Consider the following 15,631-nt stretch of genomic DNA (forward strand, 5'->3'; position numbering starts at 1 on the left):
GAGACAGTCAGGGTTGCACACAAATAGCTTGGTTACAGATGCATTATTTTATTCTCTTTTCTACAAACCACGTCGCAAGTGGCGTTTGGGCAGCCTGCAGGGGTTCGGCTCTCGACACGGGACACTCGGCTTCTGAGCGGGGCAGCGAGCAGCAAGCGGGGCTGGGTGCTTTGCAGTTTAGAGCCTTGTCTTGGCTTTCCGTAGGGAAACTTCCGAGCTCGTGTACAAGGGGCTTTGACACAAGGGGGTTCTGCCTCAAGTCTTCATCAGTCACCTTGAAAAGTATTTTTTTTGCCCCATAGGATTGCTGTTAAAAAAAAAAAAAAAAAAGAGAGAAGAAAAGCTGTGATCTGGCTCTGCTTCTCTGTGATATTTTTACAAGTGATTTCAAGGGCGTTTCTGTTTTTATGCCAAACTTGATATTTGAAATGGGTCTGTTTCAGGGAGTTCTCAGAACAGAAAGCTAGAAAAACCTGGGTCGGGGGGGACTTCTGGAGTCCACCTCCTGCTCAGCTTAAGAGGAGAGTTATCCTGGGGTTTACCCCAAACCAGACATCTAGAAACAAACAGCACAATTAACTTCTCATTTATGTTCATATTTTTAGAAGTTTTTCACAGAATGCTGATTGTTTATTTTCACAGTTTGAGGGGGTGTGTGTGCACTTTTTTTTCTTCCCATTCTTTATATTTTGGACTGCAAGAGCCCTTCATACAGCTTTTTTTTTTTTTTTGTAAAGCAAAATCTCTCAAGCAGCAATAAAACTCATGTAGTTTTAGCAAGTTGTATTAAACTCCACAAAATATTCTATATTTGCACCTTTATGGCCTCGGTTTTGAAAGAAGGCTTCTTTTGGTATCTACAATATGTTCTCTAAATAGTTTAAAAATATGATGTCTATAGATCTGCTTTCTGCTTCTGATCAAGCCAGTGGATGTTTCAAATAGGAAAAGAAATACAAGGGAACACGCAGAACTGGGCACAGAGGTGAAAGATTGTTCCAGAGGGTGCAAATTGTCAGAGTTTCTTATTTCCTTCTGCAACTGTCTGACTTTAAAATATTATCACCTGCTTATACGATCAGAGAGTTCGGATCTAAGTGCATTGTAATGAGAATATGAAACGCCATCACCAGATTTTTCAAACCACTATTCTACAAAGTTTGATCTTTTTTTTTTTAATGGAGAAAAGTACATTTCACTGATAGGAATTTCCACAAATTTGATATACTTTAAAATATTTGCTCAGATGTTTTCTATAAGACCTTCTCTCTGAAGAGTATTGGTACTCCAAGACAGGCCCATTGTTTTTATATTTTACCAGAAGACAAAGACTCTTACACGTAAGTTGGTCATCCTGAATCTTCCAAGGATAACAGAGATTATCTGCACAAGTAGGACAAAAAAGAATGATATGATGATATGATTGCAACACAGTGAGCAAGAATCGCTTCTGGGTAATATTGCAAGAGGTGATAAGTAATCAGACTTTATTGAAACAAGCAAGCAGGAAGAGCGATAACATGTTTACTAAGCGTAAGCAAAAATTATAATCAACCCTATAATAAATTTATAAATCTTATATAGGATTTAATCCAAGTCTTTTGAAATCTATGGGCCAACACCTCTCAGTAAGGAATAGAGGCAATGGTTTGGCATCAGAACATAAATCCTGGACTGCGGGATCATAATTCCTGGACTGCAAACCTGGGTCTATCCTGTGGCGGTATTTTAGACTAAGCCTCAAATCCTCCGCTTAAAATTTGGTTTTATTCTCTTCTATCAAATATCTATCTTCATTCTCTATCCTTGCGGTGTCAGTTCCAGAAAACACCCACCTATATTTGCCAGAGTCTGTTCTGCATTCGTGCGCGTTTTCTGGACTCGGGGTTTCCTCCGTCATTTGCTCTTTTACAGGGTTCAGACCAGCCCCCATCGGTGCTGCTTCCAGGTTTTCTGCGGCGCTTCTTTCTTCTGCTTAAAAACAAAACCATATGCATGCAATGGAGGGGACACCTCCTCTAATGCCTGGTTAAATATACCAGCACGTCATAAGAGACACTGGATTAGGCCCATCGTTTCCCAGTTTCATGCTTGTGAATAATTTATTTCCACTCACCGCTGTCATCGCTGAAGGTTTTTGTCCCTAAATTTATCTCTAGGGACACAATATGTTCTAGAATAAGATATATGCACGTGTTTTTGAAAATCAGTTATTAACAAAGATTTCTGGGGCAAATCTTTGTCAGCTTTGCACCAAGCGGGCTGGATTTGGCCCCGAGAAGCTTCCCAGCACGTAGCTGCTCGCACCGCGCAGGTCCCTGCCCTTTATACTTCAGGATTTCCGAGCACTCTCAGAGCTGTAAATCTTCTATACACAAAAGCTCAGCCTTGCTTTCAGCAGGACTTCAGAATTTCCGTTTCCTTCATTTGCTTTTTGTTTAAGTGTATTTAAAAAAAAAAAAAAAATAAAGGTAACTTCTCTAGGACGCTGCTTGCAAGTACAGTTGGACTTTCAGGCTGCACTGGCTGCAGAATGGATGCGTGTCTCCAGAGATGGAAATCTTCAGACTCCAGCCCTTGGAAATCACAAGCAAAGCCATTGTAAAACAACAACCACAACCCAAAAGGTGTTGCCTGGCCGACTTACCCGTCTCCTTTTGAAGCTTTATTTTGGTCAGGGCGAGAACAGTGATAGTGATGAGAATCAGTAAAACGAGGGTTGGTAACAGAACTGGGAGCAGGTGTGATTCACCTGATGAGCTGGAAAGATGAACCATCAGAATTAAATTGGATTTAGCTATGGGATGCCTGAAGTACCTTAATGCAGGCTGTTGGTTTTACACCAAAGAGTATACAGGAGTTAGAAACTCTGACTAAATCAAAGGACAGTAGTCAACAAAGTCAAGTAGATTAAATCATTTGATCTGGAGCTTGACTTATGAGGAAAATTTCTACAGCTACCTCAGCTCTGCCTTGTGGGATTTATGCTCCCAGCAGAATGAGCCCCTCCAAAAGGAAAACGAGATATTTTCATCATACAAAATCACAAGCAAGGTTCATACTCTTTCTTTGTGAGTTGTTGTAGAATCTTATACTGCTGGAGGGTCTCTACATGCTGTCTCCTTGCAAAAATGATATAAATGCTATCAGAGCTCCACAGGCAGACAGAGCTTTGCCAGGAATGGTGCAAAATCTCACCCTTTATACAAGAGCATGATTTGTGACTGATAACATGCTCTCCCCTCCTCTCTCTGGCTGGATGGCTTGGGGGAGGCTGGGAATGGAGAAGATGGTGCTTCTCGTGCTGGGGGTCACTGGGGCAGATGTAAGCTCTGAGGTGCATGGAGGGACAGCTCAGGATGTCGAACTGGATTTGTGGTTCATTTTCAGTTATGACTGACACTGCAATATCTGATGCATTGGCACCAACTATGCAAATCACACGGCGCTGGATGTTGGCCATAGCTGGGGTGAAAGCTGTAAGAGCTGCTCGCAGCCGCCCTGTGCAACAGGAAGCACAGAAGGTAAATTCACTGGGGAAACCACTTGCACTGGGGTGAGCCGCAGGGCTTGCTGTAGAGAGGTACCATGGAATAATTACTGGCCAAAATAGCTCACAGCCTTTTGATTAACCTTGTCCAAAGATAGCTCGTTATGCAACACAGAGCACCCAAACACTATCCTGGTTGCTGGTTGCCTCTAATAATTTGGATAAAGCGTGCAGTGAAGTATGTAGCAGCTACTGATTCACCAGCGTTATTGCTTAAGCTTAATGTTTCCTAATGTCCTGTCTCCGTGCTGAGCAAAGGAAAACAGGCAGGAGCGCATCTCTCCACTCTGGCATCTGATCTACAGAAGCGACCAGCACCAGAAGATTTAGAGACAAGTTCAAAGATACGTGTCACAGACGGACATGAGATAACCTTGCCTCTGCTCTTCTAATTACTAATGTCTCCTACTGGTGTTTTCAGCCTGGGAGCTGTGCACAACCTATGTAGAGCCCTGGGAAACGGGACAGACAGGTCGTAAGACCAAGTTAGCGTCAAGGAGAAACGTGGCCATGAACTTACCTCTCGTGAGGATAGATTTTGCTTGGGGAGGTTGCAAAGGTGCTGGGGGGGTCAGTGGGCAGCAGGGTGCTGGTGATCTCGGTGATAGTGCCCACCGTGTACATCAGGCCCGTGAAGCTCCTCTGCGTGGGTGTGCTGTGGGTGGCTGGGCTTGATAAAGTGGATTTCACAAGAGTGGATGTTTCCGGGCCTTGTGAAGAGAAGGTTTCTACAGAGGAAATTATTTTGAGGCTTGAATATCCATCTTTTTACAGAGGCAACGTGATAGATTTTCCAAAGATTTACACATTTCACCTTGCATCTTAGCATGAAAATGTATGCAGCACAATATGACTAAACCCAAACATTTCTATTTTCCTTTGAGTCTTACAGAAAGCAGCTTGGGATTACTAATGAAAACCCATTAATACTTGGCAAACGTTCATATTTTAACCCCACTATTTCTGTCTTTGCCAGCTGAACAGTTACATGGATCTGCGTATTCACATGACGCGGTTTCTAAAACTGCAAGATAAACTTCAGCTTATCTTCAGAGCAAAGCACATGTCTCTGCGCTGCACTCGCCAGGATCAGGATGTCATATGCTAGGGGTTTGCATCATAAATAATTGATAATATAATTCAAACAAACTAAATTTTCTCTGAAAGCTCAACTTACATGCCTGTCTCTGAAAACCTTTACCATCACCTCAGTTACTTGCCAATAATTGTAAGGTGAAACATGCAGCTGATATTTATCATAATTTTAATGTTATATTTATGCATAGTACAAAGGAGAGTCTATTCACATGCCCACAAAGAGGTAGAGGAAAGAGTGATTTTAAAAAAAGAACAAGAATTTGCTGTGTTCCGAGCCATCCCACCACCTACCCTTCTGGATGCGCAGCTTCACGGAAGACGTGTGCTCTGTGTGCCCGTTTCTAGCCCCGCACCAGTACCACCCTGCATCCTCCTCTCTCAGGTGGCTCATCACCACCGTGTAAGTCCCATTTTCCTGGTCGCTGCTGGCTATTTGTATTCGCCCTTCGTAGGACTCGTGCACAAACCCATCCTCATCCACGAGCAGCGAGCAGCTAGCCTCCTTCCACCTGCACAAGTACTTCTTCTCATAGTTCCCCTTGGGATCATAGTGGCACCTCACGGACAGCGACCCTCCGACTGTGCCGCTGAGAAATTTTGGTCTCTTGGGAAGGGTGGAGGCTGCAGGTTGGAGAGGACTCCGTTAGAATTTCGTGCTCCTCATCCAGGGCTGTGAGGAACCTGTGCAGCACATGCAGCCCCCAGTGCCCCGTCCTACCTGTGGTCACCTGCAGAGCCACCACCCGTGGGCTGTCCTGACCGTTAGGCCTTCCCGTCCCGCACCTGTACAGCCCTGAGTCTTCCTTTTTTAAGTCATTTATCAAGATTTTGAAAGCTCCAGAGCTCTCCTGAGGGGTGATAAAGATTCGTCCTTGGTAACTCTTTCCCACGTAGCCATTGGTGTCAGCTATGAGAGTGCAGCCAGTTCTCCCCAGTTTGCACCAGAACCTCTTCTCGCCACCTTGGATGTCCCCGGGTGGGCACAGGACCATGACAGAGCCATGGAGCTCCCCCCAGACGAGCTCGGTTGGCCCCAACGCACCAGCTTCTGTAGGGAGAGAGAACGGCAGGCACTGTCCAGCACGCAGCCCCCAGCCAGGCATTTATGAACAGCTGATTTGGCCAAATCTGGGTGCTTTTATACCCCATCGTTGTAAATATCTGGTTAATAACGAGTCGATATGCCTGCTGTGTGTGGATGCTCCAGCATCTGTCCCCAGACTGTCCCTGCGAGCCGGGCCGCCGGCGGAGCGGAGCCTCCCCTCTCCCCTGCCAGCATCCTACCTGCCAAAACTGTCAGGTTCAGGGTGACGTACAGGTCTCCGTTGGTGATGCCGATGCCACATCGGTAGGTCCCTGCGTCGCTCTTCTTCAGCTCTGTCATCGTCACTGTGAAGGTGCCGTTCTGGGGAGTGTCCTCGAGAGACACTCGCCCCACGTAGTCTTTTGAGGTGTAGCCGGTTGTAGAAATGATGGTGTAGCAAACTCTGTTTCCTGCTATTTTGCACCAATATTTTCGGTCGTGTTTGTTAGCTGGCGTGATGGAGTAGAAGCACTGGTGTGTGACCGATCCTCCAACCTCACCTGTCAAAAACCTGGATCCGTACAAGGTGCTTGAAACTGGCTCTTTTGGGGAAAGAAAGAAACAGAAGTTGTTGGTTACTCAGAAACAGCTGGATCCTCACCTGGCAAAAAACCAGCACAGCTCCTTCAAGTCAGGGGCATGATTATGAGGGGCACCAGTGGGACATCTGGCTCAGAAAGTTCAGAGTTTATTTGGGGTGTGGTGTGTTACCGTCCTTGAGTGCCACATTATCCACCTGGGGATAACCGGTGGCATGGAGCCACTGCCCTGTGCCATGGCGCAGATGGAGGAACCCTCAATGGCCCTTACAAGATGCCCCAAACCCCCATCAGCCCTGACAGTCCTGCCCAGAGTTAAATGTCAAGGGCAGCAGTTAACAGCAAACATCTAAGAATAAACTTTGGCATTTGCAAACTCTGCCTGATCTGGCACTTTCTTCTCCCTGCAGATGCATTGCACAGGCACCGGTGGCTGCAGTGCCGAGCAAAGAAGAGCTGGGGTTCTCCTTCCCAGCTCCTGCCGTGCCTTTGCTAGCTCTCCGCAGTGGGCAGGGGGTTGGACCAGTTTCCATTTTGCAGGTGGAGGTGTCTAGTGTCCAGGTGAGGATTTAGCCAGGGACGTGGCCGTGTCCCCGGTTCCAGCTTTGCCGGTTCTCGTCAGCGTAAGTGGCCGCAGAGCGGTTTCGTGGCGACTCACCTTGCAGCAAAGCTGCTAAGAGGAGGAGAACCACCATCTCCAGCCTTCACGAATGTTCGCTCGGCAAACTTCCAAAATCTCACGTTGGATTCGGGATTTTGCTGATGTCTGCGTTATCAAACAGAAGAGAGAGATTGTGGCTGGGATCTGCCAAGGTAAACCCCCGCATTGCTCTGATGGTGTTCGGAGCAGAGCGCCTGCGTCCTAGCCCAAAGATAAGGGAATTTTAAAGAGAAAAAAAGTGCTAATAGTGCTTTTCAGCTCTCGCACTCCTGCGTCAAATCCCCTGGTGTGTGGGTAGGGTGGTCGATAAAGGCACTGCTGGTGATGACAGGTCAGTGGCAGCCGAAAGCCGGGGCCTGTCGGGCTGGTGAGGGACCCGCTGCGGGGCTGCAGCCGAGCCCGGAGCCCCGGCACCACCGCAGTGTGCCCGGGTGCCCCTCGAGGGGGGTGTGGGCAGCGAGAGGCAGCAGACCGGCAGGGATTGCTTCAGACCCGGCACCGGGCAGCCAGCAGCAGCCATGAGACGTGGCACTTGGGCCTGCCCTGCCGTCGGCAGACCCGTGGCATCAAGCCATTTCTTTTCTTCTTTTTTTTTTTTTTTTTCGGCTCAAGAAACAATAGGAAATGCTGCAGGTCTCAGGAATGCTAACATCCACAAACATCTCCTGCCACGCCCCAATTCTCTTTCTACCTTTTTTATTTTTCTTCCCTGCAGTTTATCTTTGTACAGACTATTGTTATCCATTTTCAGATCTGAACAGAAACAGTGTTTGGGTATCTCTATTTCAGATAGGAATGACTTCCTTGTTTGAGTTAAAAATTGACTGTTGATCACTGCGGTGTTTTGTCCTAAAGACTCTCTACTAAAATTCCTTGTTTGAGATTTGCATAACCCCCGCTGCAGTTAAAACCTTGGTAGGCGCAAATCACGTGGTTTATTTCATACTTGTTAGTGCATCGGAATCACTTCAAAGCATTCAGGAAATATGAACAAGGAAACGACAGAGGCTCAAGGCCACACTCAGCCCCTATTCCTGCCCGTCACGGTGCCAAGCTGAGTCCTGCCAGCTACTGCTGGTGGCAGTGTCCGGGGCTGGATGCCCGTGGGAGTCCACTGCTCGCCCGCTGGCCACCCCTCCGTGCTGCAGAGGGGCAGGAGATGGGCTCAGCCGTTGCGCCGGTCACTTGCGGTGCCCTGCACGCCCTGTCTTGGGGACGATAAGCATCTCCCCCAGCTCTGAACTCAGGGCTTGCAAACGTCCAGCTCTGCGCCGGGCGGCTGCTCCGCTGACGGGCAGCGTGGGACGGGATGGCAGCAATGCTCTTCCCTTTCCAGCGCAGGCTGAAGCGCTGCGGCGGTGCAGCTGGCACAGCATCCTCTTCAGGCAGGTTCCCCTCCTTTTTTTTTCCCCAGATGTGTGTGTATCTGTGCGCGGCTGGCCGACCACATCTGCCTGCACAAAACAGCTTTCTGTGTCCTCAGCAAACAGCGAGGAAGATGTTCAAGTCACTCCAGCTCGGTATAGCTTGACACTGGGCAATGGCTTCAACAGAGTCTCAGTGGTTTCTTCATTGCAACTGGACAGAGGCTGGACAAGTGACTTGAAGAACAGTGATTTTCATTCAATGCCCTAATGCCCACCAATCTGGAGGACTTGAAGCAAGAAGGATGCTCTAACAAGAATGCACTGGAAGAGCTGAAAGTCCTTATTTACATCCAGAAATCATGAAAAATATTATCCCTGTGCTCATTTAATCTTTTCTGATGTACACCACTACAGCTGAGCCAGCGCACTCCCTCTTTTCCTCATTTTTGGGCTAGGGACATGGGCAGAAGTCCTGGCATGCTGAAAGTAATGAAGCAGTTGCCAGCTTGCCAACTGGAGGCCAAAATTTCATCATGTGGTGGCCCAGCTGATGTTCAGGTTGGCATCTGAATGAGGCTTTTTTCCGAAGTAGATGTATTCTGGGCTGGCATCAACATGCTAAATTCTCCCCAGCATCAGTTTATTAACAACAGAGATGTGACACGGCTACTAGCTCCTCGCCTCGTTAGGAGGGGGGGGTGCCACACTTACACAGTCACCCAGCTGCTGTCCTTTAAGATCACCTGCAATTACTTCACAACCACTTTACTCACTCCCTTTCCCAGCCTGCAGCAACAAGCAGCGTGTTGGCAAAGAGCCTTGGAGAGCATGAACTGTGCCTGCCACCACTGCCACGAAGGGCTCTCAAGCTGCTAAGAAGATTTCATTTTTTCCAGGAGAAAATCTAGTCCAATTACCTTGGGTAACTTCAGCTGAGCCCCAGCCCCACTCATCCAGCCTGCAGCCCTAAAACTGCCGTTCCTGGGTCATTCACAGCACCCGCTGGTGTCGAACGAAGTGTGATTTGCAGGTACGAGGTGGTGGCTGATGTGCAGGAAGGTCTGTGAGCAGGTTGCTGACCCATGTTGCAAACGGTTGATGGATTAGGTGGAAGCTAAAATAAAGCACGTTCAGCGAGGTCTTTCTCGCCACGTGTCGGAGCTCCCCGTGGGGTCTGTGGGAAAATGCTCGTACAGAGTGAGCACTGATGTAGGAGAGTGGACTTGGTTTCCTATCTGCAGGGCAGAGCTGTCAGCTGAATTTTAATCTCATTTAATCGTAGGCTTTAGGCAAGGAGGTGTTTTGGTTTGGTTGGTTTTTTGTTGGTGTTTTTTTTTTTTTTAACCAGCAAATAGGCATTTAAAAAACCCCAGAAAGTGAAAAAAAAGAAAGAGCTGGAATTATAAATCCCAGAAACTCAGGCTTTACTAAGAAGTGAGCCATGTATGGTTGGGTTTTTTTCCTGTCTTTGTTCTGGTTTTGTATTGTGAAAATGTTTAGATGATCAATTTTCTGCCTCTGTCTGATTAAACCATTATCCTGCCACCATCCAGAGCGAGCTAGCTGCTGCTACAAAACTGGGCAGCGTCTCTCTGTGTGGGCTGGCATAAGAATTTGCCTTGTCCACATAATTTTTCTGTGTGTTCTTGGCAAAAAAAGCTGGTAATCTAACTTATAGCTTTAAAAAGAAGAAAAAAGCACATTACCTTTTTTTTAATAAAAAAAATCACCGGAAATGAGTTATACTACATTTATTGCTATAGAAATAGTTATTTTAAATTTCAGATCTGTTACATATCATAGGTGAAATCCATCAAAGTAGCTCATATAATTGCTGTACAACAGCGTTGTACTCCAAAAAATAGTATTTAAAAGGCAAATTGAGGCTCACCTACCTCAGATTGTGATGCTTCCGTTGTGGGAAATTTTCTCCTGCTCTGCCTCCAGTTTGCTTTTGGTTTAATAAAGTGGTTTTTGCAGCTGGCAGTTCAGTTAGTCTTTGCTCATCTCTTGATGTTTAATTCTTTTTTTAATGTATTGGTGTTCAGAGTTTGAAAAATTTTCTTAAGTCTAGATGTGCATTGCTGAGCAGATTGGAGATGGAATAGTAGAGGTGCCACCAACGTACTGAGTATGGAACCCAAAAATGGTCATTTTTAGGCACTTAATGACATGGATGACATCATGTAAGGGGGAAAAAGAAAAAGTGAAGAGGCCAGGAGAAGAAATTGCAAAAATTTGAGAGGAATTTCCCTGCTCTACAGACAATTTGCGCAGTTTTAACACAAAACCACTGTTTCTAAATAATAGTAGTAAAATGTTATTTGCTGTGAACCACTTCCAGGCAGAAGAACTTCACATAAAGGAAGAACTTTTGTGTATGTTTCCTCAAATATCTGTGGTTTGAATGAACCTGAATGCTTTGTGTAGGTCATGCTTGTCTTTTGATCCCATACTCTTTATGAATAGAGGACAAAAAAGCGGTTTCTGCTTCAAAGCCTTTTATAAAACAATTCCTGCAATGAGAATGAAGGAAGTGATAATGCCATGCTGGTACAAATGCTGTTTAACCAACAAACACTTTTTTTTAGGCTGTTTTTTCTCTTCCCTGTAATACCTGCTGGGCCCTGCAGAGCACACTCAGGTGCCTCTTCCACGGGACCATCACCTCCATCACCAGCAAAGCCCTGGAAACCCTCTGCAGCTCTGCAAAGTGAACCTTTAGGCTCCTGCTTAAGGGTTGGCTTGGTTGTCTGTTTGTTTTCTTGAGCTACCAGTCCCTGCTCGTAGGGCTTCAGCCCACAGACTCATCTGGTGACTCTCGCTGCAATGTGACAGTCCCCAGCGAGGTCTGGAGGTGGCCAGGAACTGGCACTGGGAAGCTCAGGGCACTGGTGGTCCCCTGTGGCTTGTGCGTTACCTGAGAAGCCCAAACCAGCCCAGCTCCACAGGGATAAATATTTACACACATTCCTGCTGTAATTCCCAGGAAAGCCATTTCAGTTATTAATTTCTCCCATTAGCACGGCCTTATCAGATCATTGCAGCGTGGCCTGAATGAGCTGAATGGCCTGAAAATATCTTTATCTGAAAATATCTTTAAGCTCGCTCCATAAGCCGTCATTCTGTGGTGGTTAATTTCTCTCTAAATTTAATCTTGCAGCATTTTAACCATTGCATAATTAAAATTTGTCAGATGGTGGGTTGTGTTGCCACAGGAAAGGCACCATCACCCACCAGCAAACCCAGAGCTCTGCACAGGCACAACCAAAACCCAGGCATGTTTGAGGCATGTTCATTGTCCTCAGTTATGGTTTGTTCTCAGATAATGGCCGTGCTTGGATCTGAAGATGTAACTAAGGACAGTTTGCTCATGCACACACAGAGAATTCCTCTTTTGCACTAACCAAATAATCTGAATTGAGAGGAGTGTAGACCTGGTGATAGTTATTTCAAAACTATGTGGGCATAGTAACAGTTGTGTTATTGTGAGGGACTTTGGTGTGGTTTTCCTTCAAATAAAAATGATTGATTGAAAAAAAAACTACTTCTGAGAATGCCCCGGACTGGTCCCAGTGCTCTGCGTATCGCTGGGGTTTGCAGGGTAACGCTCACCGTGTGAGAAGTGGTGTGTGGTGCAGGGTGCTGACGGGAGAGCTGACAGAAATGACTCTGTTCTGATCTGAGGGTGCGCTGGCGGGGTCCAAAGGTCCTGCTCCGGCCCTCCTGTGCGCAGGCATGCTTTGAAAACAGATTGTGTTTTGTGTAAGTCAATCACTGAAGCACTTTGGAATCTCCCTGGATGAAGATAAATCTCTGTTAAGCAGTTTTGCTTTCTTTATCATGATACGATTGCTTATATTGCAGTAATTGTTGTTTTGTGCCAAACCTGTGCAATAAACTTCCCAATATTGATTAGGCTTCAGCAGAATTAATCCATCTAAGGACATTTATTCCATCAGTAGCAAAGCAATAGGATTGCCCTTCTATTAGCAATAAGCTGTAAAACACGAAACTGATGGTGGGAACCCCTAAGACTACTCAGTGCCATTTCTCCACGCTGCAAATGGGGCTGAAATGTTCAGTCTGAAACCCCTGACAAACCCCCTCTCCGGTGAGCCCCTGCTGAGCGATGCTGAAGGGGAAGCTGATGGTTCGGGGTGCAGCTCCTTCCGTCAGCGCTCAGAGATGCTGCAGCAGTTTTGTGTTCGGGGCCCCAGAGGAGAAGCAGAGCCGGTGCCACTACTGCGAGGCAGAGAGAGGTTTGCAAGGGCGAGGTGAGGACCGGAGCTGAGCTGGTGGTCCTTGTCCTTGCCCTGCAAGAAAACCTTATCCAGGGGCAAGAGGGGTCTCCAACAGCCCGGTCACCCCGGGGGCCCTCGCCTGGGTGACAAGGGGTGAAGCCCAGCAGCGGTGTCACCGCAGGACCCCACGTGCTGCCCTCGGGGTAAAGCTGGTGATGGGGACAGGCAGACCAAGCACCCACCCCAGGGAGACCTCGGCTCTGGAGACGCACCGAAGGGTCTGGGTGCCCCGGGTTTGGGAATTGTTCTGTGTGGCCAAAGGTTGTTCTTGTAATTGTTTTATTGCTTCCTCTAAGGCAAAGCCTCTCTGCCTCCACAGCAATGTTAATAATTCATTTTAACTGTGGTACTATGTTAATTACCACATATCCTGCTTCTCTTCTCTTTTTCTAAACTATTTTTATGACCTTAGTACTGGGAAAGGTGAAGTATCCTCTGCTGGGTAAGCATGGGCAGCTCTGCCTTGTCCCCATCCCTGCCAGACTCAGCCCCTGGGTGTGGGTCTGAGCAGGATACAGGCACACAGGGGAAGGACCATCCCTGTGCATAATTTAAGGGAGAGCACCCCATTCCCACTGCCAGCAGCAAATCCCCTTCTCATCTACAGGCTCCCAGAATGGAAATCTGCCTGCAGCAGCACCCCTGGCAGCGGTTCTCCGTGTCCCACTGCAGTGTCCCTGCTCCTAAGGCACTCGAGTCCCGGTGAGGGGCGGTGGCAGCACTGGGCTGCGCTCCCCGGGCACACGCTGCCACCCCGCGTCGGTGTTCACATGAAGGAGTCTTGGAGATGAAGGTCTGAGAGGAATCAGAGACTCACAGACTGGTTTGGGTTGGAAGGGACCTTAAAGATCACCCAGTCCCATTCCCCTGCCCCAGGCAGGGACACCTTCCACTAGCCCAGGTTGCCCAAAGCCCCGTCCAACCTGGTCTTGAACCCTTCCAGGGAGGGGGCAGCCACAGCTTCTCTGGGCAACCTGTGCCAGGGCCTCACCACCCTCACAGGGAAGAATTTCTGCCTTAGATCTAAAATAAATCTGCTCTCTTTCAGTTTAAAGCCATTACCCCTCATCCTATCACTACATCCCCCACTAAAGAGTCCCTCCCCCCTTTCCTGTAGCCCCTTTCAGTCCTGGGAGGCCGCTCTAAGGTCTCCCCAGAGCCTTCTCTTCTCCAGCTGAACCCCCCAACTCTCTCAGCCTGTCCTCACAGGGGGGTGCTCCAGCCCCCCGAGCATCTTCGTGGCCTCCTCTGGCCCCGATCAAGCAGGTCCGTGTCCTTCTGCTGTTGGTGCCCCCAGAGCTGGACCCAGCACTGCAGGGGGGTCTCAGGAGAGTGGAGCAGAGGGGGAGAATCCCCCACCTCACCCTGCTGCCCGCACTGCTCTGGGTGCAGCCCAGGACACGGTTGGGTTTTTGTCTGCCAGCGCACGTTGCTGGCTCAGTCAGTTTTCCATCCACTAACACCCCAAGTCCTTCTCCTTGGGGCTGCTCTACATCCACTCATCTCCCAGCCTGTGTTTGTGTTTGGGAATGTCCGAAGGACATCACATGGGTGCACAAAACCTGCTGCCCCCAGGCAGTGAGCCACCGGTGTCTGGCACCCCCCGGGCTTCTTACGAAAGGTGATGAATGCAGCTTGGGATTGCTACATCCCCCAGCAAATCCATAGCCCATGTGCAGATAGAAAGGAGCAGAATTGCTGGATAATTGGGAGGAACAGGCACTCCACGCTGTGTAGCGCTGTGTTTTAGGAGGGGACCTCCTGCCTCAGCAGGGAGAGATCAAAGGCAGCGCCAGGCGCAGTGGGATTGCTGTCAAACGAGCTCTCCTGAGAGGAGCCAGTCGGGCCAGGTGCTACATCCTGAGTTGGTCTGAAGAGCAATGAGGTGGCAGGATATTTTGGGTGGAGGCAGATTGCCTTTGACAGAGATGATTCTAAAGGTTAGTAACAAGCAACCTTACCCACGGCAGCACCGTGCACTGCTCCCTCGCCCATCCGGGGTGGGAACGCTCATCTTGGTCTCTGCACAAGGTCCCCAGGCGTCCCAAGCCGACCCCAGCTTTTGGAGCAGGGACATGTGGGGACCCCACCTCCTTTAAACAAAAAGAAAATAAATTCAGCAGGTGCAGCAGCACTGAAAACAAGAAGGGCCATTTTCTCAGCATCGTTTACAAAGAAGCTGGGAGCAGCAGACAGGTAGCGGCGAGGAGGATGGCTCAGGCAGGGAAGCAGTGATGGCAGCACATGGAAAGGACCCCTCCGGGGGACCACTGCTGCCTTGCACCTTCTCCTGCTACTAAGGGAGAGTTAACTTTCAGACAAGTTACAGAATTTGTTCTTCTGGGCTACACTTGTTAAGGAAATTTCTCACCCTTCCTATAACAAACACGTGCTGGCTGGTGAATCTCTTCCCTGCGACCAGCCCGAGCGAGCAGCGCGACGGGCACGGGGCAGCACCGGCATCGCGCCGCAGCTCTGGGCCCACGTGTTTTACCAACGCGCAGTTGTCGGGGCTGCTGTCAGCATCCCAGCACAGCTTGTCTGCAGACAGAGTTGTTTTTAATAAATCGTGACAGCCCCTGCCTGCTCTGCAGTGCCTGTAGGAGTTAATGATTAACTGCTAGGCAGGGCAGTGCTCCTTATCACTGTGCATAAACCCTTGTGCAAGGAACAACAGTGACCCTTTCTGTCTCTTGCTGGAATTCAAAGTTAAAGGATGTTTGGAAACAAAGAATAGCTGAGATCTCGGGGAAGCAGGAGCGTACCCACACCCCTGCCCTGCCAAGGGCAGTCCAGTGGCTCACCAAGGCTGAGCCAGAGCACGGGTGTTAAGAGCAGGAATGAGGAACATTGGATCTAGTTTGGTTTTAAGATGTCAGGGGAGTTTGCATTGCTGGCAAGTAAAGCAAAACAAACTCAAACCAGGAAAAGCCTGGTTGTTTGAACACAGCAGGAGTCGGCAATAAAAGGCTTGAATGTGTTTGGTGTCTGGCTTCTCCGTATCTGCAGGTCGTTAGCTCTCCAGTGC

The 15,631-nt window shown here is 48.4% G+C and overlaps 1 protein-coding gene across 1 annotated transcript; it reads right to left on the reverse strand.

The window, feature by feature from the left end:
• Positions 1 to 28: 28 nt before the first annotated feature.
• On the reverse strand, positions 29 to 6,999 carry LOC141954268 (polymeric immunoglobulin receptor-like). The gene is made up of 8 exons (XM_074893606.1): positions 6,930 to 6,999; positions 5,933 to 6,274; positions 5,367 to 5,696; positions 4,940 to 5,269; positions 4,071 to 4,278; positions 2,648 to 2,760; positions 1,836 to 1,974; positions 29 to 307 (listed from the first exon to the last, which is right to left on the reverse strand). The coding sequence occupies exons 1-8, from the start codon at positions 6,964 to 6,966 to the stop codon at positions 271 to 273; spliced, it is 1,536 nt and encodes a 511-aa protein (XP_074749707.1). The 5' UTR covers positions 6,967 to 6,999; the 3' UTR covers positions 29 to 270.
• Between the last annotated feature and the right edge of the window lie 8,632 nt (positions 7,000 to 15,631).

Source organism: Strix uralensis, chromosome 24 (genome assembly GCF_047716275.1).
Source record: "Strix uralensis isolate ZFMK-TIS-50842 chromosome 24, bStrUra1, whole genome shotgun sequence".
Classification (NCBI taxonomy): domain Eukaryota; kingdom Metazoa; phylum Chordata; class Aves; order Strigiformes; family Strigidae; genus Strix; species Strix uralensis.